The 22,452-nt window shown below is 38.6% G+C and overlaps 2 protein-coding genes and 1 pseudogene across 4 annotated transcripts in view; 1 reads left to right on the plus strand and 2 right to left on the minus strand.

Moving 5' to 3' along the window:
* Positions 1–5,639, minus strand: part of TPH2 (tryptophan hydroxylase 2) — a gene marked incomplete at its 5' end in the record, with an annotated part of 101,242 nt that extends 95,603 nt beyond the window's left edge. The window contains 3 exons of the mRNA XM_081084919.1: positions 106–289; positions 2,999–3,151; positions 5,535–5,639. Of these exons, the coding sequence (XP_080941045.1) occupies positions 106–289; positions 2,999–3,151; positions 5,535–5,639 (442 nt within the window). The remainder of the gene's footprint in view (positions 1–105; positions 290–2,998; positions 3,152–5,534) is intronic.
* A 2,504-nt stretch (positions 5,640–8,143) lies between these two features.
* Positions 8,144–8,430, plus strand: LOC308513883 (non-histone chromosomal protein HMG-14-like; annotated as a pseudogene). The gene has a single exon. The product of its transcript is annotated as a non-histone chromosomal protein HMG-14-like (transcript).
* An 11,917-nt stretch (positions 8,431–20,347) lies between these two features.
* Positions 20,348–22,452, minus strand: part of TBC1D15 (TBC1 domain family member 15) — a 72,125-nt gene continuing 70,020 nt past the window's right edge. For both annotated transcript variants that reach the window (XM_081083287.1, XM_081083286.1), the window contains one exon: positions 20,348–21,688. In XM_081083287.1, coding sequence (XP_080939413.1) covers positions 21,467–21,688 — 222 coding nt within the window. In that variant the 3' untranslated portion in view covers positions 20,348–21,466. The remainder of the gene's footprint in view (positions 21,689–22,452) is intronic.

Here is a 22,452-nt window from a genome sequence, read left to right on the forward strand (position 1 = left end):
GAAAACACAGTGCAGGACCAAACATGTTAGCTCACAGATTGTGTGTTCCCCTTGGCAACATTTGTCAGATTGCAAAATCACCCGACAAGCAAAAGCTGGCCTTGCCTTCTTCCTCTGTCCAAATGTTCTCGGGCGGATTCAGCGTCAGGATTGTAGTCTGAAATTTCAGCGACTGGATGAGCTCATTGAATTCTGTTTTGCCACACTCGAAGTCCACAAAGATCTCCACCTCGGAACTTCTCCGCCGGGACTTCCTGGACTCAATGTGAACCATGTTGACACGTTTTTCCTGTGGGGATATAAGCAACGCCTCTGAATCACCTCCAGGCACAACGAAAGGAATGCCACAGCCACTCTCCTTCAACTCAGACAAGGCACCCCCTGCCCACAGAGGAAGAAGAGACACCCTCCTCCCTCTTTGGTTAATGAAAACATGGAAATGTTTCCTCCAGTGTTTCTATTAATAGGAATAGAGACTGTAATCAGTTTTCCTGTCTCATTAAAAAAAGAGAGGGGGGGACATAGCTGGTATGGCTCAGTGGATGAGGGTCAACCTATGAACGGGAAGGTCACAGTTCGATTCCGTCAGGGTTGCAGGCTCGATCCCCAGTGTGGGGCGTGCAGGAAGCAGCCAATCAATGATTCTCTCTTCATCATTGATGTTTCTATCTCTCTCCCCCTCTCCCTTCCTCTCTGAAATCAATATAAAGAAGGGGACATTAATATAAAGGGCCCTATAAAATTACAAACATTGGCATTTCCCAGAGCAGTCCAGATCCCACTGATTCTTTGGGGGGTGGGAGGGGAATTAAGTTATATAATTCCCAGATTTATATTTCTATTTTCATATGCTTCCAAAAAACATGACTAAAACTCAAAACCCTGGTTTTATAGTGGTATAAAGTTTCCACTGTAATTTAAAGTTTAAAAATAAACTTTATAACATTTAGAAATAAAATAATCTTTGAAAAAAATAAGTAAATAGTACAAGAGGCAGAAACGGGGACGGTGTTATGAAATGGCTGAAGTTTGGGAAACATGGGCCAAAGTGGAGCCCACAGTGTAGGCAAAGAAAAGGAAGAAAAGCAGCCAAGTGTAGATCCCTGAAGGCCAAGAGAAACCAAACCGCAAACAAAATACCCTAAATGGGACCACTTAGTAACTGTTCTCTCAGCAACCTCCGGGCTAGCTTCATACAAGAACGTTTTGTTGAAATCACCACCCCCTGATGGATTTCAGGAGTAAAAGTCTCCTTACAATAAGGTGTTTGAGTGATGGCAGCAATTTAATACTTGAACCTCAGGTTTAAATTTCCCCGGGGATGTAGTCTTCCTTTCCCTTGAGTTAACTGAAGACTTAAGTTCTCCTCTCACCCGAACCCACCCCCAAATAAGCAGGCCCCTCCCCATCACTCCGGATGGCACTCTGATTATCAGCAGGATTCCTGGCACGGTCCTGGGCGGTCCCAGAATCCTCAGCACAGGAGCAGGAGAGGTGGTTTCCAGTGCCAATCAAACAGCATCCTCCTCGGCATAAAGAAACTAGTCCTGCGACTAGGAAAGGAGATGCCATAATCCTGTTTTGATTAACCTTTGCGCTAATGCCACATTTTCTAAACTGGCCGATGATAAAGGTGAGACTAATATGAAGTTCAAAGTTCAAGAGTCTTCACGCAGATTGTGTCCCTTTGGACTTTTAATGTCCTCTGCTTGAAGCCGAGTGGATATTTTGTAGACAAGGGAACTGAGGTCCAGATGGGTTAAGTGGTTTAGCTAAGACCCCATGACTAGCTGATGGCCAAGTGAAAACGCAGGGTTGCTAACTTTTTCTCCAGGGTTTTCTCCACTGCACCCAGCTGTCTAATTGAATTGCCCTGCCATTGGGCACTGTATGCAGACAGCGCTGGATGATATAATTATGTGTAAAATATTTCCCCAGATTTCCATTACAACTGTTTATGGTGCCTGAGCCTTTCTCCAAGGTCAAAAGAGAACAAGGAAATATTTGCCAAATCGGGCTGCTAATTCCCCCTCTACAGTCATCAAAGAGACATTACAATAATGCCTCATATCTGTATACTTGACCAGCATTTTCACTCATATTATTTCATCACAACAACCTTGTTAGGTAGGAAGAATTATTGCTATTTCACAAATGAAGAAATTGAACATAGGAAGCAGCTATGATTTAGCCAAGCCAGGAGAACACAGGTCTGAATCCTCTGACTGTAATTCCATCTTTTCACTGCACTAGGAGCCCCCGCCACCTCAAAGAGATCGGCACCCTATCTTATCTAATTAGCAGCCCCCATAATGCATTTGTAAAGGAGGGTGCCTTCTGAAGAGTAGAGGAACCATCGGGTATGCCCTGGCAAGCAGGCAGTAGTTTTTCTGGATTTTTCTAACCTCATTCTCACCCAGGCTCTTTCTTCAATGTTTAAATCACCCATTTGGGCCTGGAAAAAAAAAAGGCTACTGCATTTCCTTAAGCGAAAGAGAGAACTTAGATATAAGGAAAGTGACTCATCTTTTTACAAATGGCAAGTTCATGAAACAAGGAGGCTTAGGGGAATACCAAATGCCTATACTCAGGCATCTCGTTTTATGCAGTAAATGTGCTTCCAAGACATGGGCATGATTCAAATGTCAAATCAAATCAGGCTGCAGGCTCTTAATATTTAAAGAGATCCTGGCTCTTTTTGTGTTTGCATTCCCAGGTGTGAGGCTCACATTTTTTTAATCACTAACTGCTTCACCTGGCAACAGTCTGCAGAATTACTAGTAGGCTAACTCTGAATTCATAAAGCATTGTTCCCACGAATCTGCTCATTTCATTGCTTGGCAGACCAACTCCCCTTGTAGAGCCTTATGAAGTTTGTTTTCTTTGAACCTTCAACACAGTATCCAGAAATGACTCAGTGATGTTTTGTAACAGACGACAGGTTTGTAACCAGGCACACAGTCACCTTTAAAGGTATGTAGTGATAGTTTACATTCACCTGAAAGAGTTTCAGCGCTTTGACCAATCCACCAACTTCATTTTTCAAAGAGAATACAACCGCCGTCTTGCCACTTTCAGTAGCAGTTTCACTTTTGCTGCTTGCCTTGTTGCCTTTCTTATCATCATGCTTGCCAGAGTTTGCTTTATTTAGCTTTAAGAAGGTAGAAACACACACATGCACACATATTAGTTAGGATTCCAGAGTTCTCTTTCTCAGTTTTTTTTGTTGTTTTTTTTCCCAGAGATTCCATTCATATGCTGGAAGCCCCAGGAATCATATAAACTCAAGAAGGTGCTATGTCAGTTCATAACTTTGGATCCTAAATGTTGGTCTAATTGGCTCTGGGAAACTATTTTCCACTGCTCTAAGACATCATCCAGTGGTTGCAATTAAAAGAGGGACCAGATTTGATCCACTTTAAGAGCAACAAACATCTGACTATCATAAAGTAAAAAAATCTCATATATGAATAATACCTGCCTTTCTAAGTTTACTTTACAGCATAAAATGTGAACTGTTAGCCTAGTTGACCCATATGAAAACTATATTATTACTAAATACAACACAAAGAAGACCAAATGTATATTTTTCACAATAATTTTAGTTTCAATTAAATCTTAAAAACAGAGTATTCTTTTTATTCTGAAATATGTCCAGACATGCACTGTCATTGATAACCTCACTTTCTGCAGTTAGGTCCACATGGCCAATGGGTATCTATCTACAGAAGTTCAGCACAAAGGGAAAAAATCAGAAAAGGGGTGTGGAGAGAGGGGGAGGGAGGGAGGGAGGGAGGGAGAGAGAGAGAGAGAGAGAGAGAGAGAGAGAGAGAGAGAGAGAGAGAAACTACCTAATCATTAGACACAAAGAGTAGAATCTGAGAAACTGAAAAAGACTAACACTTTATTAGCCATTCAAGAGACTATATATATATGACTAAGTAATGATTACTAGTCCTTTTGGCTAAAGATACAAATGGCAGATTCCAGAAACTCAGGTCACATTGTCAGAAACGCAGAATAAAAAAAAGCTTGAAACTTTAACTTGACAAAGCAAACCTAGGGTGTACTCTTTTGTACATGCAAATGAGGAATTGGGTAAACAGAGAACTTTATCCCTGACAAAAAGGGATTCAATACAATCTCGCCCATCTATTAGTTCCTCATGAAACTGAGGAAAGGACCTTAGACATGGAATCCAATGAATAGTGACTTGCCATGTCTTCTTCTGTTTTCTCTACTGGCTTTATTTTCTCGTGTTAGTATTGTCTCACTCACTAGATTTTTATATCCGAACAAATATTTTATTACTTATGACTTAAGGGGGAAAAATGTTTAATGCAGCTATTGGAGTTTGATAGCATGTTGTCATTAAAAGTTCAAATGTTGCAGTACTCTCACCATCGGCCTCCTCCTCACCACCTAACTCAGAGATCTTAGATATTTAAGTAGCATAACTCTGAGTTTTCTTTGTTTTCTTTCTAGCATTACAATATAACTTCAAAATTCCTCCATGCAATATCTCATCCAAATAGTCATAATATTTAAATGTTAGGAAATCTATGTTTAAGTTTTTTGCTCTTATTTTTGCATATTGATTTAAATAGTTCTACAAAACTTGCCCTGATTACTTTTCAACATTTTTAGCAGTAATAATACACCAGTACAATACAACCCTCTGGCACAGAGTTGGAGCTACAATATTAAAACAGATTTTTCTATGATACAGACTGAATTATTATTGGTTGATAAAGTCTAATAGTACAATAACGAAATATCATTTAATATTTTTAATGGCTAGAAATATGAATACATTTTTCTTTCAGTGTCTTTTTTTAAATTAAATTCCATGGCTATTACCTCAAATCAGAATCTAAAATCCTGCAAAATATTACTTTTTATTCTCTTAACCTTTAAATATAAAAACTATCTTAAATATTGAAACAAGTGGTGTGTTGCTTTCATATTCCATCAATTAAACTGAATAAAATGGAGTACTGAGCAATGCAGGAAAACTGTTGAAAGGAACTCAATCTTTCTTTTAATCCAATAGCCAATACCTATAGAGTAAAGTAGAAAAGATTACTTCTGTGTTTGAAGGTCAGGCTCTGTAGTTGGAATTGGGTATAGGAGATGCAGTAATCTTTCAGGAACCCTGAAAATCTATTTCATTTCTTCTCCCTGTTCCCTCTCATAATAAATGGCCTTTCAAAATTCTACACACTTTTGGGGGTGTGGGTGTACGACATTGGCCTATATAACCTTTCGTTGATGTTCAGGACCTTCTTTGCTTTCTATTTATACGTTCTGAGGAAAAGAAGTTTAGCATGTGGCCATCAGTACACCTGCTCTACTTTATGGAGAGAGAAGGAAGACTGGAGGCAGACAGGAGGGAGGCAGGGTACACAGATAGAGGAAGGAGTTGAGGTGTGTGCTTACTCTACACCAGGTCTCCATATGACAATGTGGCAGGATGCGACCATTGCTACCCTAGAAAATACTCTCTAGACTAGTCCCAGATACTCAGTACTCACTGTTAAGCTGCCAAGTAGCTGATGCTCTTCGGGCACCGCTGAATCCAAGGAAAACCCTCTCCTTGCCCAGTATTTACTGGAAAACATCATCATTGCCGGCTGCATGGATCCCGATGTAATTTTCTTTCTCTGCAGCAGGGGGGACTAGAGGGGTAGCAGCTGCGCTGGTGGAGATTGAGAAAGGAGCGTGAGAACAGCAGCCCGCTCGGGGCGCTGTCCAGAACCCTGGTGCTGAAGAGCAATGTGAATCCTCCCCTCCCAGGGCTCCTTTATATGAGTGACTGGGGACTGATGGAAGGCTGATTAGAAAGAAACTCATTTCTGGCTGTTGATGGCCACGGTCAGATTACAGACCTGAAGCCTGGGGTTATCTGTGCTCATGATGCGATTTGTTTCATAGGTCGAGTAGCCGTTTGGACGTGGGTGATGGAGAACAATACATAATAGGGTGTTATTTGTGAAAGAAAATATCTGTCGCCTGATGTTAGCTCTCATTTCTCAAACCCACTACTGGCAAGTTAACCTCAGCCTTTAGGTGACTATGAATTCAAAGATTTTGTGCTTTCTTTTCAAAAGAAGGAAAAATTTTTGAGACATATCAGCACTGCTGAATCCCTAAACCATTTTATTTTATATGAATAAGCTTTTTCTGATCTGATGTGTTGTGTGTGGACGTGTGCATGTGTGATGGCTTTCATAAAGGTACTGCTTTGCAATTGTGTGATGCCATTTTGTGGTAATAGGCAATTGTAAAGAAAATGTGAGGCTTTGATTTAGCCACACATACATAGATTAGCCATATGCTTGACTAACCAAATAGATATAGCTGAGACACTAACCCTAGAATCTTTCTCACAAAGTGAAAAGGAAAGGAAGAAAAATGCCCATTCAGTCATTCTTTTGATGCTATTGATGGTTAGTGAATTTTTTTTTAAAAAAATTTCTTTATTGATTAAGGTATTACACATGGTTAGTGAATTTTTCCTTTCCACTTGTAACTAGATCAAATCCAACAATTCAATTTGAAATGCATATCAATTGATATACTTATTCAAACTTTCAGAAGTCATGAAATTCATTTATTGCCACCTTCTTGAGGGGTGGATGGATGACTCTTGACCAAATGCAGTTGTTTGCCTGCAAAACTAACCAAAGCCTGGGGCTGACACTGCTTGTCGACATAGAAAAGAATATTAAACATCTCAAAACAGAAATAGATGAACTAATATTAACTGAATTTTCATTGTTCCTGGAGTCTTGAGGGCGAACATTATTTTATCTAATTTTGGAAATATTATTTGACTTGCATTTTCTCTAAAAATCATTTCTGACCAGCTAAGAGGAAATTCAAGTTTAAATACACCGACTGAAATAATGGTAACATTAACTAATATTCCTGAGTGCTTAGCATTTTTTAATTTCTATTCTAAGCATATTTTTTAGGTAAAATAGAGATTCACCATCACAAAAGCACCTACAAGACAGAAACTATTATTTACATTTTACATATGAAGAAACTAAGGCACAAAGAATTTAGGTTCATACAATTAAAGAGTAATTGAGGCAGTATATAAATTCATGTAGTCTGGCTCCAAAATCCATTGCTCTCAACTATTACATTAGATAGCTTCTTGAATATTCCAAACAAGGAAAAACATCTTAACAACAACAACAAAAAAACTAAACTCAGGAAACCATACATAGATTATTTCAGCAAAACAGGGTTTGGGAAGATGTGTAATTCAACAAAGATTTGTTTAGCACTCACTTTGTGTTTGGCATTGAAACTGAATCCTAGGATGCAGGATGAATGAAATACAGTGCCTACCTTCTAGAATATCACAGACTAGCTGAAAAACCATACATGCAAATAAATAAGTGAACAAAATATGTTGACTTCATAGGGAAACATTAAAGAATAAGGGAGAGAGTGCTTAATGCTACCTTAGGGGAGTCAGAAGAGGCTTGTCGGAGGTGTGCCCTCGCTGGGATAGAGCATCGACCTGCAGACTCAAGGGTCCCAGGTTCGGTTCTGGTCAAAGTCACATGCCTGGGTTGCGGGCTCAGTCTAACATGCAGGAGGCAGCTAATCAATGATTCCCTCTCATTGATATTTCTATCTCTCCCTTCCTCTCTGAAATCAATAAAAATATATTTTAAAAAATAAAAGTGAGTTTGTGTTGTCAGAAGGGAACAGGAAATGATCAGAGACATATTTCATCTACAGAAAACAGTATAAGAAAATATGGGCCAAAACCGGTTTGGCTCAGTGGATAGAGCGTCAGCCTGTGGACTGAAAGGTCCCAGGTTCGATTCCGGTCAAGGGCATGTACATGGGTTGCGGGCACATCCCCAGTGGGAGGTGTGCAGGAGGCAGCTGGTCGATGTTTCTCTCTCATCGATGTTTCTGACTCTCTATCTCTCTCCTTTGCTCTCTGTAAAAAATCAATAAAATATATTTTAAAAAAAAAAGAAAAAGAAAAAAATATGGGGGTCTGAGCAGCTTGGGCAGCCGGAAAAGTGGCAGCAGCCAGGCAGCCCAGGTTCTCGCAGTCACTAGGTGGGCTGCGGCCCTCAGGCACCCAGCACATGCTCGCCCCACTGCTACAATGCCCAAGAGGAAGGTCAGCTCTGCCAAAGGGTCGGCCAAGGGGGAGCCCAAGAGGAGGTCGGTGAGGTGGTCAGCCAAACCTGCTCCTGCAAAAGTGGAAACATAGCCCAAAAAGGGAGTCAGACAAGGGTAAATCTGCAAAGGGAAAGCAGGCCGAAGTGACTGACTAGGAACCTAAAAGGAGAGCTACCTGCGGAAAATGGAGGAACTAAATATGAGGAGAGTCCAGCCTCAGATGAAGCAGGAGAAGCCAAGTCTGTTAATGTCATAGCCAGCCGTGGGTAAACTACGGCCCGCGGGCCAGATCCGGCCCGTTTGAAATGAATAAAACTAAAAAAAAAAAAAGACCGTACCCTTTTATGTAATGATGTTTACTTTGAATTTATATTAGTTCACACAAACACTCCATCCAGGCTTTTGTTCCGGCCCTCCGGTCCAGTTTAAGAACCCATTGTGGCCCTCGAGTCAAAAAGTTTGCCCACCCCTGTTAGACCATGTTTTATCAGTGGTCCCCGTCTCCCTTCTTGTCAATCCAGAACAATATTTTTATCAACTATTTTACAAATGTAAATATTTTAGTAGCCCTAGAAACATTTTTAAGGAGGGAATTCCACCTCATCCTATTTTTTTAAGTGTAAATGCTTTTTTATTTTAAGAGGTGAAATCATTTGCTGGTTGTTTATTTTTTGCTACAACCAGAAAATAGTGGGATATTGTGTTGCAGAAGACTGGAGAAGAACCAAGCAACGCTTAGAGAGATGGAGTTACATTTATTATTATTATTATTACACGCAGGCCCAGAGAAAAATGTCTCTAGAATTCTGGGCGAAGTCACACAGGAAGTTTCCTGTATTTATACCTTTTTACCCTCTTTGTCTCCCAAATATGGGGTTTTTCCAGTTCCCTTTGCAAGTTCTTAAAGAGCCCTATGTGCTGGGGCTTTGAGATCTCAAAGGCTTGGCCTGGCGCCAGCAATGATAACTTCGTCTGGGGAAGGTTGATGACTTCTCTGGAACAGGGAGTAGTCTTATTTCCTTATTATTTAAGCAAGCAAGCATTTACAGAATCCAAAATAGCAGGCTTAAAATTTCAAACAGCAGTTTTTATATAAGATGGATGCTTCAATCGAATATGGGAGGCTTTGTCTTGGGTGTCAGCTTAACTTTCCATAGATGGGGCAGTTCTATGTCCTATACTACAAAGCATACTAAATGGCAATTTAGAGTCAGTCGTGCATTTGCTATGTCTTGAACATTTTAAATTATTTCTATTCACATGTTTTGGGTAGAATTGTTTCCTTAAAAACAAACAAAACACTTCTTGATCTTGGTTCTCTCTTCCAGAATTTTGTGCATCTTTGATGTGGTAGTCATTTTCCTAGTAACTTTGTTAATGTGCTGCAAAAGATTGAAAATTTGATAATGTAGTATATATGATATTAAATTGTGAATTAGTGGGGCTTTGATGTAACAGTGTATCAACATTTAAAGATATTGGTACTTGATACTCTATTAAGGAAAATTAGCCTCAAAAATTTTAAGCTAGAAAGTCACTGGAGTAACTGTTTAGAAATGAATAGCTCAGGTGACTTTACAATTTTGGTACACATGTTCAGAATTGTGTACAAATTGAAATGTTTGTGTACTGATCCTCAAAACAAACAATAAAATCTCAATTATGAAGAAAAAAAAAAGAAACACGGAAAGCATAGTGTTTACTCAACAATGGTAGGGAATGGCTTGGAGGCAGGGGTGTCCAGTGAGAGATAAGGCTGAAGAGGAAAGCAGGGCCTATATCCTGATAAACCTTGAATGGCATCGGTGGGCTTTGCACTTCACCTCATTCTTCAAGTAAAAGAGAATGATTGAAAGGGTTTTCTGCAAGACAATAGCATAACCACATTGGTATTTTTAAAAAGCAGCAGCCTGGAGGAGGACGACAAGACTGAAAGGCATAAACCACTCAGGACCTGAAATAGTCCAGCCAGGAGAAGACACCCGGCCTCGTGTTTAGGAGAGCCACGTATTTAGACTCCAGCCAGGTAATGGGATTAAATGTCCACGGACTGTCTACTAGTCACTATAATTTCCATGCTACTAAAAATGCTCAATGCAGACATGGCTTGTGATTATTTTAATTTTTATGATTATTTGCTATATTGACGAAGAAAATTGACTTGAGAACAATCAGACTTCATTTATAAGTACAATATATCTTATACTAGTGTTCTCATTGTCTTTCTAACAACTTTCATAAAGGGAGAATGATAAAAGGCCAGCATAGTTAAGCCCAATTTGAAGGGTATAAAACTGAAGCACAAAAAGGATAATGATGTATTTTAGGATCAGTGAGCCAGTAGCTCAGATGAAACCAGAAAACAGTTCAGATTTGAAATCAAAATTACCCCCGTCAACAGGAAACAAACCAAATGGTGCCCCAAGGCTGTTTCTGTAGGATAGAATGTTTGGGGAAGAAAACCACAGAGCTTTAGATGAAAAAAGATGGCCTGTGGCAGTATCTATTTGGTTGCCATCAGATAATAATGATAGCATTTATTAAGGTTTAATCATGCCAGGCACTCCGTATTAAACATTTTATATGTACTCCACTTAGTCCTCACAACTAGGGTAGTATTTTTCCCACCTACAAATGAGAAACCAGGGGCTCAGAGAATGGTTATGATCACAAAACTAAGGAGCAACTTAGTCAAATCCATGACTAGCTGACTCCATAACCTGTGTCAAAACCCAAATAGCTTAACCCTTCTGTTTCATGTTCATAAGTACAGGGGACATTTTCTGTAATGAACAATTCCATCAATTTGACTGAATTCCCCCGGTCCCCGCCCCCAACATCTGACTCCTGGGACTCATAGAATAAACTCTCCCTCTATGCCAAGAACATAAAGTATAAAGTGACCCAAGCATCCACACTCCACCTTAAGCCACCTCAAACTCCTTGAGGAAACAATGTAAAAGAAACTGTTTTTTAGTTCAGAAATACCACTTGTTACTGGTTACTATTATTATTACCAGTTACCATTACTATTTATCCAGAAGTACCACGTCTTGTTACCAGTCCCAAGTCTGTGTGCCTGAGGCTTCAAAGGAACCTCAGAATTTGGAACGAGGCAAGGTTTATTGATCAAGAAGGCACCAACCACAACGCTGGGAGCCCTAGTAGTTCCTAAAATACACCATAAGAAAGTACAGGGGCCCTAGCCGGTTTGGCTCCGTGAATAGAGCATCTGCCTATGGACTGAAGGGTCTCGGGTTCGATTCCAGTCAAGGGCACATGCCCAGGTTGTGGGCTCGATTCCCAGTACGGGGTGTGCAGGAGGCAGCCGATCCATGTTTCTGTCATCATTGATGTTTCTCTCTCTCTCCCCTTCTCCCTTCCTCTCTAAAATCATTAAAAATATATTGGCGGGGGGGAGGGGGGAAATAAAGAAAGTACAGAGTTTAAGCTTCTTTTATGTCAAGAAGAGGGGAAATGGGAGGAGCTATCTTTTAAAACCTCAAGCCCCAAGCAGAATTCCTCTAGTGACTAGCATGTCTAAAGCAGAAGCTATTAGCCTGAAGGCAGTGGGAACAAAGCAGGCTTGAATAAAGCACTTCACTCTGCTACACTATTAGCATAACTCATATTATGTATGTTTACCTAGGTATGGAGCTCTGAATTGTTACCAAGAAACGTTGAGGCAGTGACGGCAGGCAAATGAGGAGAAAAAGAATGCAAAGCTTCTAAGATTTTAAAAAGTTTAACAAAGGATATATATTTTTAAATCTATGGTGATGCTCTCAGATGATGTGAGAGTCCTTAGTATAAATTTAGAAAAGAGACTAAGAGGGATCCCCCAAGACCCACGGTCGGCAAACCACGGCTCGCAAGCCACATGCAGCTCTTTGGCCCCTTCAGTGTGGTTCTTCCACAAAACACCACGTGCGGGCGTGCACATACAGTGCGATTGAAACTTTGTGGCCCATGCGCAGAAGTCGGTATTTTGTGGAAGAGCCACAGTGAAGGGGCCAAAGAGCCACATGTGGCTCGCAAGCCGCAGTTTGCCGAGCCACAGTTTGCCGACCACTGCCTAGACCAGTGATGGCGAACCTATGACACGCGTGTCAGAGGTGACACGCGAACTCATTTTTTTGGTTTTCTTTGTTAAATGGCATTTAAACATATAAAATAAACATCAAAAATATAAATCTGTTTTACTATGGTTGCAAATATCAAAAAATTTCTATATGTGACACGGCACCAGAGTTAAGTTAGGGTTTTTCAAAATGCTGACACGCCGAGCTCAAAGGTTCGCCATCACTGGCCTAGACAATGGCCTTTCATGGATTCATTCCACACTGTGAAACTCTCAAATGAAATACCCACATGCAAAAGACTGAAACTGGGAGCCACTATCTTACACAATACACAAAAATCAACCCAAAAAAATTAGATTTGGGACATAAATGCTCACAATTATTTGAACCGTCTCACAGAATAAACTTCCATTCTTGTAAATTTTCCTTTTTATTCTAATTCCGAACTACTGAGTTGAAGAGAGAGATGAAAAACTCAGCAAATATTTTTCTTGATTGGAAAACCAAGATGGCGACATAGGTTAACGCCAGAGATTGCTGCCTCGAACAACCACTTCAAAAAACAACTAAAAGATGGAACGGACATCATCCAGAACCACAGGAAGGCTGGCTGAGTGGAAATTCTACAACTAGGAGGAAAGAGAATATCATACCCAGACTCAGAGGAGGAGCAGTGCTGAAGTGAAATACTAAGGTGCGGAGTGCACGCGGAGCGGGCTGGAGGCGGAAGGCGCAGTTGTTGTTTTCAATTGGGAGGGAGTTTCAGACTCTGAGCTCCAGATCCGGGCGAGTCTCTAGGGACCCAGACTCAAACGGGAGAAGCGGGACTGTCTGGCATCGGTCGGAACGCGAGAGCAGCTTTCTCTCCGAGGTTTGCAGTGGTTCCTGGGACTCTGTGAGGCAGAACCCCTAGGGACGGAACTGAGAGCAGCCATAACTGCTCACTCCAGCCCGCCCTGTAGATCCCCAGGGACCCGCCCCGCCCAAGCCCTGCACAGAGCCATTTGCCAGGTAGCCTCAGGCAAACGCTAGATTAGCACCGCCCTAGAGATCCAGCACAGAAGCTCTCCCACTGCAGACACAGCGGACTCTCATAGTCAGTTAGACTGGAGGTCAAATCACCCCCGGTATTGCCGACAACAATCAAGGCTTAACTACAACAAGACTGCGCACAAAGACCACTAGGGGGTGCACCAAGAAAGCATAAAAAAATGCGGAGACAAAGAAACAGGACAAAACTGTCAATGGAGGATACTGAGTTCAGAACCACACTTTTAAGGTCTCTTAAGAACTGTCTAGAAGCTGCCGATAAATGTAGTGAGATCCTCAAGAAATCTAATGAGACCCTCGATGTTATGATAAAGAACCAACTAGAAATTAAGCATACATGGACTGAAATAACTAATACTATACAGACTCCCAACAGCAGACCAGAGGAGCGCAAGAATCAAGGCAAAGATTTGAAATGCGAAGAAGCAAAAAACACCCAACTGGAAAAGCAAAATGAAAAAAGAATCCGAAAATACGAAGATAGTGTAAGGAGCCTCTGGGACAGCTTCAAGCGTACCAACATCAGAATTATAGGGGTGCCAGAAGATGAGAGAGAGCAAGATATTGAAAACCTATTTGAAGAAATAATGACAGAAAACTTCCCCCACCTGGTGAAAGAAATAGACTTACAGGTCCAGGAAGCGCAGAGAACCCCAAACAAAAGGAATCCAAAGAGGACCACACCAAGACACATCATAATTAAAATGCCAAGAGCAAAAGACAAAGAGAGAATCTTAAAAGCAGCAAGAGAAAGAAAATCAGTTACCTACAAGGGAATACCCATACAACTGTCAGCTGATTTCTCAACAGAAACTTTGCAGGCCAGAAGGGAATGGCAAGAAATATTCAAAGTGATGAATACCAAGAACCTACAACCAAGATGACTTTATCCAGCAAAGCTATCATTCAGAACTGAAGGTCAGATAAAGAGCTTCACAGGTAAGGAAAAGCTAAAGGAGTTCATCACCACCAAACCAGTATTATATGAAATGCTGAAAGGTATCAAGAAGAAGAAGAAAGAAGAAGAAAGAAGAAGAAAGAAGAAGAAAGAAGAAAGAAGAAAGAAGAAAGAAGAAAGAAGAAAGAAGAAAGAAGAAAGAAGAAAGAAGAAGAAGAAGAAGAAGAAGAAGAAGAAGAAGAAGAAGAAGAAGAAGAAGAAGGTAAAGATACAAATTATGAACAACAAACATGCATCTATCAACAAGTGAATCTAAGAATCAAGTGAATAAATAATCTGGTGATCATAATAGAATCAGGGACATAGAAAGGGAATGGACTGACTATTCTTGGGGGGGAAAGGGGTGTGGGAGATGCAGGAAGAGCCTGGACAAAAATCATGCACCTATGGATGAGGACAGTGGGTGGGGAGTGAGGGCGGAGGGTGGGGCGGGAACTGGGAGGAGAGGAGTTATGGGGGGGAAAAAGAGGAACAAATGTAATAATCTGAACAATAAAGATTTAATTTTTTTAAAAAAGAAAAACTCAGCAATCCAGACATGTGAAAAATATTACAAAATCAAGTTTAGAGAGTAACCAAAAGAAACTTCTGTGGTAAAGAATCTTTTTTTTGTAAAAGGAAGGGTAGATAGGTTCTCATATCTGGAATGATTCAGTTGTAGTCCTGTTAGGGTCACACGAATAAATTAGGAAAAAGGATTCTGCTCAAGCTGAGTAATGGCTCCAGGATTCTGCCATCTAATTCAAACCTCTGAACCTCAATTGATGCATTTTTTTAAGGTTTTTTTTTTCTTCTATTGATCTCAGACCCAGGCACATACCCTGACTAGGAATTGAACCATGACCTCCTGTTTCATAGATTGAAGCTCAATCATTGAGCCACGCCAGCTGGGCAGTTGATGCATTCTTATTCCTTAAATTTCCTCCCTAAGATGTGCCTCTGGCAGGACTAACCCATTCATTCCATAAGTTATAGTTTATGAAGCTAGGGTTTCCTTTGTTACCCCTCGTAGGTATAAAATGTCAATGAAAGCGTTTCTTTTCTTCCCTAGTCGCCAATTGAAACTTCAGCACATCATACTACACTGAAATGGTTAAAGGCTAATTTAAAAAACACTATTAGCTAATAGGATGTGAAAGAAGCTAGTGAGAGCCACAAGGCTGAGTTTCTCCTTCTTTGGAAAGTCCAGTAGCTTGTAGATAGAATCCTTAAAAGCTCTGTAAATCAAAAGAATATCTGTCCCAAAGTTATCCAGAAATTGAATTTAAACTGAGCAATTTAACAAAAATGTTTTCTAACTTGCTTTCTTTACACTTTGACATGTGCACAAGAACAACATTATCTTGAATTTTGTCATTTGGGGGGAGAAAGGTGGTGAGGCTATAGGACTATCTATGTATTTTAATAGCATTACTTGTATTAAGAGTACAAAAAGTACAATTTCACTCAGAAAACTGAACGATTTAAGTCTTGATATATATCATCTATTTATCATCAATGGGTTAGATACTATTAACTACTGATGACTTTCTAGTCTACAAATACTCCTTTTGGCACACTTAGCACTTGATTCAGCCAACAAAAAGCATGTGGCCTATTTCCTTTGGGTGCATCCTGCATACTGTGTCCACCATTGACAACTGCTTGCAGTGTAACTGCTGAGCACTCAGGATGATGTCAGTGGTTTCTAGAGCAAATTGTTTTGCAAAGTGAGCCTACAACTCACCATGAAGACATTCCAGTCCCTTGTACAACCAGGCCAGACACCTAAAGCAATGTAAACACGGCCCAATTTGTGTTTTTATAGCGGTCCACAAACCCACTGGGTCGTTCAGCATACCTCCAATAAGACTAGTGAGGTGTTGGAAAACATCTATTACTGTCACAGTAAAAGCCCATCCCTGAGGTTAGTAAGTCTTTTTAATTAAAAAAGCTGAACCAGAACTGGACTGCTCATTGATCATAGCTAAGCTTACAGGAATTTGTTCTTTTCATTCTGTCTCTTTTTACACAGAGAGAGATGTGTGAGAAGCAGTATACTACATAGATATTTGAGGAAGAGGAGTGTATGTAATAGCTGAACTATTACATTCTAACTTTAGGCATTGAACTACATTATGTAAATATGGTATTTCTGATTTCTGGCAGTTTTTAGCAAAGGATTTTAATTTTTTTTTACAGTGCATTCATAAATAGTTTAATTTTCCATGGGCTGTGAGAGTGCTTTGGATAGCCAAAAAGAGTTATAGAAGTCAGTCCAGTCTAACTGCTCTACCCGACCCTGCCTTTGCATCTAAGGGCAACACACAGTTTTTCTCCATGACAAGATGGATAGCCTAAAAAATAAAAGTCTAATAACAAGACAGCATGAAAAATATTTGAAATCAACCATCTTCAAAAAACTACAACTGAAAATCCCCATATTATAAGGACCCAAGGAGAGAACAGGCCAAATACACTGCATCATTCAAATGACAGTGTATTCACATTAAAAGCACAGATATTTAGTACCATGTAATGACATTAGGTACTGATGAAAACCTTTCAGAATCATTTCAAATTTAATCGTTTGATGTTTAGAAGAGACATTGAAAATTCATGTTCACAATGTGAAAAGGGAAAATCTACATAAAACAACAGGTTAAGATGACTGACATCACTTTTTGCTAAAAACCAGAACTAGGGCAAATTCACCTTAGAAAACCAAGGAACTACTTTTAAAAGTTAGGGACTTGACTACCTGACCATAGCCAAACACTAACCTATAAAATACAATACACAATGGCAGTTCTCATTGGGGAGGCTCGGGAACCACTTGAATGCTTGTTAAAATGCAGGTTCCTTGACCTGCCAAAAATTCTGATTTCATAAATCTGAAGTAGAGCCTGGGCATGAATTTTGTTAATATAAACCAAGGGTTTGGAAATGAGCACTCTGAAGATATTTTAATTAATGGAGGTTTAGCATGTAAAATTATTAGCATCAGCCATATTATTCTCACATTAAATATTTGTAACACTGGTTCTCAACTTTTGAGAAAACCAGAGAACCTTTTAAGAAATGATGTGACCTTTCCCCCAAAATATGCATGCATACACACAAGACTTCACATCTGGTAAGAAGTTCACGCATCTTCTGGAAACCCCAAGTACAGGAATCCAAGCTAGAATAGCATTACCTTGATACAAAGTTGCAAGCGGATCAGGTGAAATTCTAGGTTCTTCAATAAACATTTTGGGTTACTTGTATTAACTACCTTTAATAATGCTCATAGTTACATGAACTTCCCATAAGAATTAGTTGGCATCCATTAAAACCCTTGGAAAAATCAGGTTCAGCAAAAATCACTATCTATCCCAAAAGAATGTTTTCCTTACTCAAAAAACAACTTCAGTCATCACCAAGGCTGAAGTTCCTAAGGTACAGAGATAAAGAATCCTAGACACATAAATCAAACTAGGGATGTTCTTAAATGCCAAAAGGTTTCCCATACTTATATCAGAAGTAAAAAGACTTTTTAAAATTAGACATTACCTGAACTTTAACATCTTTAAATATCACATAACACAGCATATATTTTATATGTTATCAAGGTATGAACAGAACATCTTGTTAAAACTAAAAAACAAATCTTTAAAAAGTGAGACTAACAAATTTATCTGAACTATTTCAGCAATCTCAATAGCTGAAGTTTACAAAATATTTGCTAACTGGATTTTGTGAACTCTGATTAAGATTTTATCAAGCAATCACCTCAGCAGAGGACAATAAAAGCCAAAAGAAACAAATGAGACTACATCAAACTAGAAAGCTTTGCACGGTGAAAGAAACCATCAACAAAAGAAAACGGTAACCCACAGAATGGAAGAAGATATTTGCAAATGACATATGAGATAAGGGGTTAATATCCAAAAAAAGGTATTCCCCAAAAATGTGTACACACTTCAAATAATTACTAATTTCACTTTTTCTTTTCAGATTTAACCCACTGAAATTAATAATTATTCAAAGTGTATATATATTTTTGGGGAACACCCTGTATATAGAGAACTCATACTACTCAACATCAAAAAAATAAATACAAACAGCTCTAGCCACTTTGTCTCAGTGGATAGAGCATCGGCCTGTGCACCAAAAGGTCCTGCGTTCAATTCTAGTCAAGGGCACATACCTCAGTTGCAGGCTCCTCCCTGGACTAGGCCCTGGTTGGGGCTCGTGCAGGAGACAACCAATCGATGTGTTTCTCTCACATCAGTATTTCTCTTTCCCTCTCTTCCACTCTAAAAATCAATGGAAAAATATCCTTGGGTGATGATTTAAAAATAAAAAAATACAATGAACAGGGATTAAAAAAATGGACGGGGGGGGGGGGGCCCAAGATGGCGGCATAGGTAAACACTGGAGATTGCTGCCTCGCACAAAAAATGGACAGAGGATCTGAATAGATACTTTTCCAAAGAAGACATACAGATGGCCAATGAACACATAAAAAGATGCTGGACATTACTAATCATCAGGGAAATACAAATCAAAACCAAAATAAGGTATCACATAACACCTGTCATATTGGTTATTATCTAAAACACACAAATAATAATAAACGATGGCAAGAATGTGGAGAAAAGGGAACCCTCATGCACTGCTGGTGGGATTGCAAGTTGGTGTAGCCATTATGAAAACCAGTATAGAGGTTCATCAAAAAATTAAAAATAGATCTATCATATGACTCAACAACTCCACTTCTGGGTATCTCTCTGAAAACTGTAACACTAATTCAAAAAAGATATATGTACCCCTATGTTCACTTCAGCATTATTTGCAGTAACTACAATATGGAACCAAACTGTCACTGACAAATAAAGATGTGGTATGTATATATATATATATATATACATACACACATATACATGTCTACACACACAATGGAGTATTAACCATAAAAAATAATGAAATCTTTCCATTGTGACAACATGGATGAACCAAGAGGCTATTATGCTAAATGAAATGTCAGACAATGAAGAACAAATACGGTGTGATTTCACTTACATGTGGAATATATAAAAACAAAAGAAACAAACTCACAGATATAACAAACTTATGTTTGCCAGAAGGGAAGGAGGTGGAGAGAAAGACTAAAAGGGTGAGGGGAATAAGAGGCACAAACTTCCAGTTATAAAGTAAGTCACAGGGGTGTAGTGTATAGCATGGAAAATAGAGTCTATAAAATCATAACTTTGTACAGTGACAGTTACTACACTTAGTGAGATCACTTTGTAAGGTATATAAATGTTGAATCACTTTGTACTCCTGAATCTAAAACAATATTGTATGTCAACTATACTTTAATAAAAACTCTATCTAGCACTATACTACATTACTCTTCTGTATAAAAAATGTGCTAGACTATTTAATCAAGTGTTTTAGCAAGTAGTTTTATTTAAAACTTGACAAAAGTTCAACTTACTAAATGTGTTAAGATTTTTAAAAACTCTGAAGTAGATATCACATTACGTAGAGGGAACAAATGTCCCCAAAGCCCCCTGTCCAGGAAGGACAAGAAGGACATCAAGATGTTCTAAGCAATTTCCTGAACAGCAGGAAATGAAAGGCTGGAGATGCTGAGTTTTTGATCAGTTTACTTTTTTTTTTTTCTGAATAGGCTTACTCATTATTAACTGATGAAAGATAACACATGATATTAAAAACTAACATCTAATGGTTCTGTCATGATTGTCAGTTAATGCTCAAGTAGGAAAAAATTTCATTTGCTTCTCTAGTTTTATGAGGGGGGGGGCAGACCTATCTATTGGATCATTTTAGAACTGCGTCACATTTTACATTATTAGCATCAACTGTAGAAAGCTGCTTTACTGCGTCACATAATTATATCCTCCATGGCAACACTATGCCCAATTTCATGCTGGTGAAAACTTTTTTGTTATGAAAGAAGTCTTATTTCTTTATTTCCACAACTCATCCAACTGACTGTTTCGATCACATAAAAATATGAAATTTACTGGGTCCATCTTGGATTTATTTTCTCCTAATGAAGAACCAGCAGATTTTTTTCTAGGTGTGATTTAACTGAAAACACTACTTCAACTTCAAATGTATTTTAATGATATGTACAGGCGTTAACAAATTACAATTAGAACGGAACCAGTTATGTTAATTCCACATAACTTAAAATCATGCAACACTGCATGGTAAAAACAACAGCTTTGTTCATATACAAAAGAGTACTATTTTGAGACTTATAATAGTATACTGAAATTTTTTACATAAGCTTTTTGCAAAGAGTATTTTATAAAAATTTAAAGACCAGATTAATTAGTACTTAATACATTATTAGGAAAGATAATAAAACATTAGGAAAGTGAGGTTACGAGTAATTAATTTCAAAATTATACCAGGTACAGGGTTGAATGTAGCCTCATGAAATAAATGCTTGGTTAAGAAAATAGTTTTGAAAAAGATCTCATATTGATGCTATGTATTAATTTTGTCAAATCAGGGTATATAAATCAATAATCAAGTTTATTCAGTTAAAGAAAATATGCTATTCTTTTCTTATACTCATAAATAAGTACTTATATAGTCTTTATATACAAGTGAACAAAAGTCCATTGTAAAAAATATACTGCCAATCCTCTTATGCTTGAAGTAGCTCTTTATCTACACATTAAATTGCATTGATGAAAATGTCCAATTTAAATCACATTCGACCAGCATAAATATTTAAGCTGAATATTATTGTAAACAACAGAGAAAAACAAATTCTTTTATTTTGTCACTGGGTAGCAATCTACTTCTCAGCTTAGAATGCTATAGAAAGGCTCAACATTTAATTTCATAAAATCCAAAGCCATTAAATTTAGAGTAAACAAAGTGAATGGTTTCAAAGTGCATAATTTCCAACTCATCCACTTGTAATATTTATTCGATTCCAGTTCATCCACATCCACAAGAAAATAAAATGTACTTAGCTATAAAAATACTAAGGAATGTTATTGAAAAAGAAAGGCTATTTGGTAGAAGTAACTACAAAAATAATTAGTGTAAATCTTTGTAAAGCTTTAATGCAAGAACATCAGTACACTTTCTTTCCATTAATCTTAAAGCATGATCATTACCAAGATTTAAAATTTCCACCTTTCAAAAACTTGAAAAGAAGTTACAACAAAGTGTCTCTTCAAAAAGTAAGCAACAAGAAGGATCATGCAGGTGTTAATCTGCTAACATCTGGGGACATTGATATCTGTGTGGAGCTGTCATCTCTGGCTCCACTGGCAGCAAGTACAGGCAAGGAGTTACTCTGAAACGCAGGTGCAGAACAAGCAGTCAAGCCAACATGTTCATCTTCACCCGTGTCTGAATCTGGTGTTGTGACTTCACTGTCCTGAAGCCCCAAAATCTCACAAACTGCTAGTGGCAATTCCTGAATATGAAAAACAAAACCATCATTCACCATCGAGGAAAATTAACCACAAAGTAACACTTCTAATTATGACTACACTGATTCCAGAATTTGAACATTTGTTCTAAGATTGTAACTGTTATGTTCCGTCTCAAACCTTCCTTTTTCACTCCAAAATGAAATCCTAACCACTTTTTTCATTAACTGGTTCCCTGATCTATTCTGAATCAATCGCTCGTCACCCCACTCTATCACACCCACAAACATAGTTACTAATATTTTATTTATCTTTATTATTGAAATTACTAATATTTAGCATTTGTTCCACTCTCCTTATTTTTCTACTATCTTATTCATACTTTCCCCCTCAATATAAAGGTTCCTTTAAATGTAAGAAGGTATCACTGATATTTTTTGAACAGAATACCTACCAAATAAGTGTTTAAACTGAACCAAAATAAGCATTTGGAACCATGAACGAATGACACAAAGACCAAATAAGAATTCTCATAAAAATGCAAAAGCCAAAATACATCTATGATTTGAATTCAGATAATCAAATTTGCCTTGTTATCAAACAAGGTAAGAGCATGATACACAAATGTAATGGCATGGACTAATCGTTTCTGATTAGCATCTGTCTTTATTTGGAGACACTGCATATTAATATGAGGTCCTATTCTGTATTCACTAATTCGACTGGGGAATACATACCAATGCTTAAATTCTACAGCCTCGCCTGGCCGGCGTGGCTCAGTGGTGGAGCATCGACCTATGAACCAGGA

This window comes from Myotis nattereri, assembly GCF_964212035.1.
Source record: "Myotis nattereri genome assembly, chromosome: 2".
In the NCBI taxonomy this organism is placed as follows: domain Eukaryota; kingdom Metazoa; phylum Chordata; class Mammalia; order Chiroptera; family Vespertilionidae; genus Myotis; species Myotis nattereri.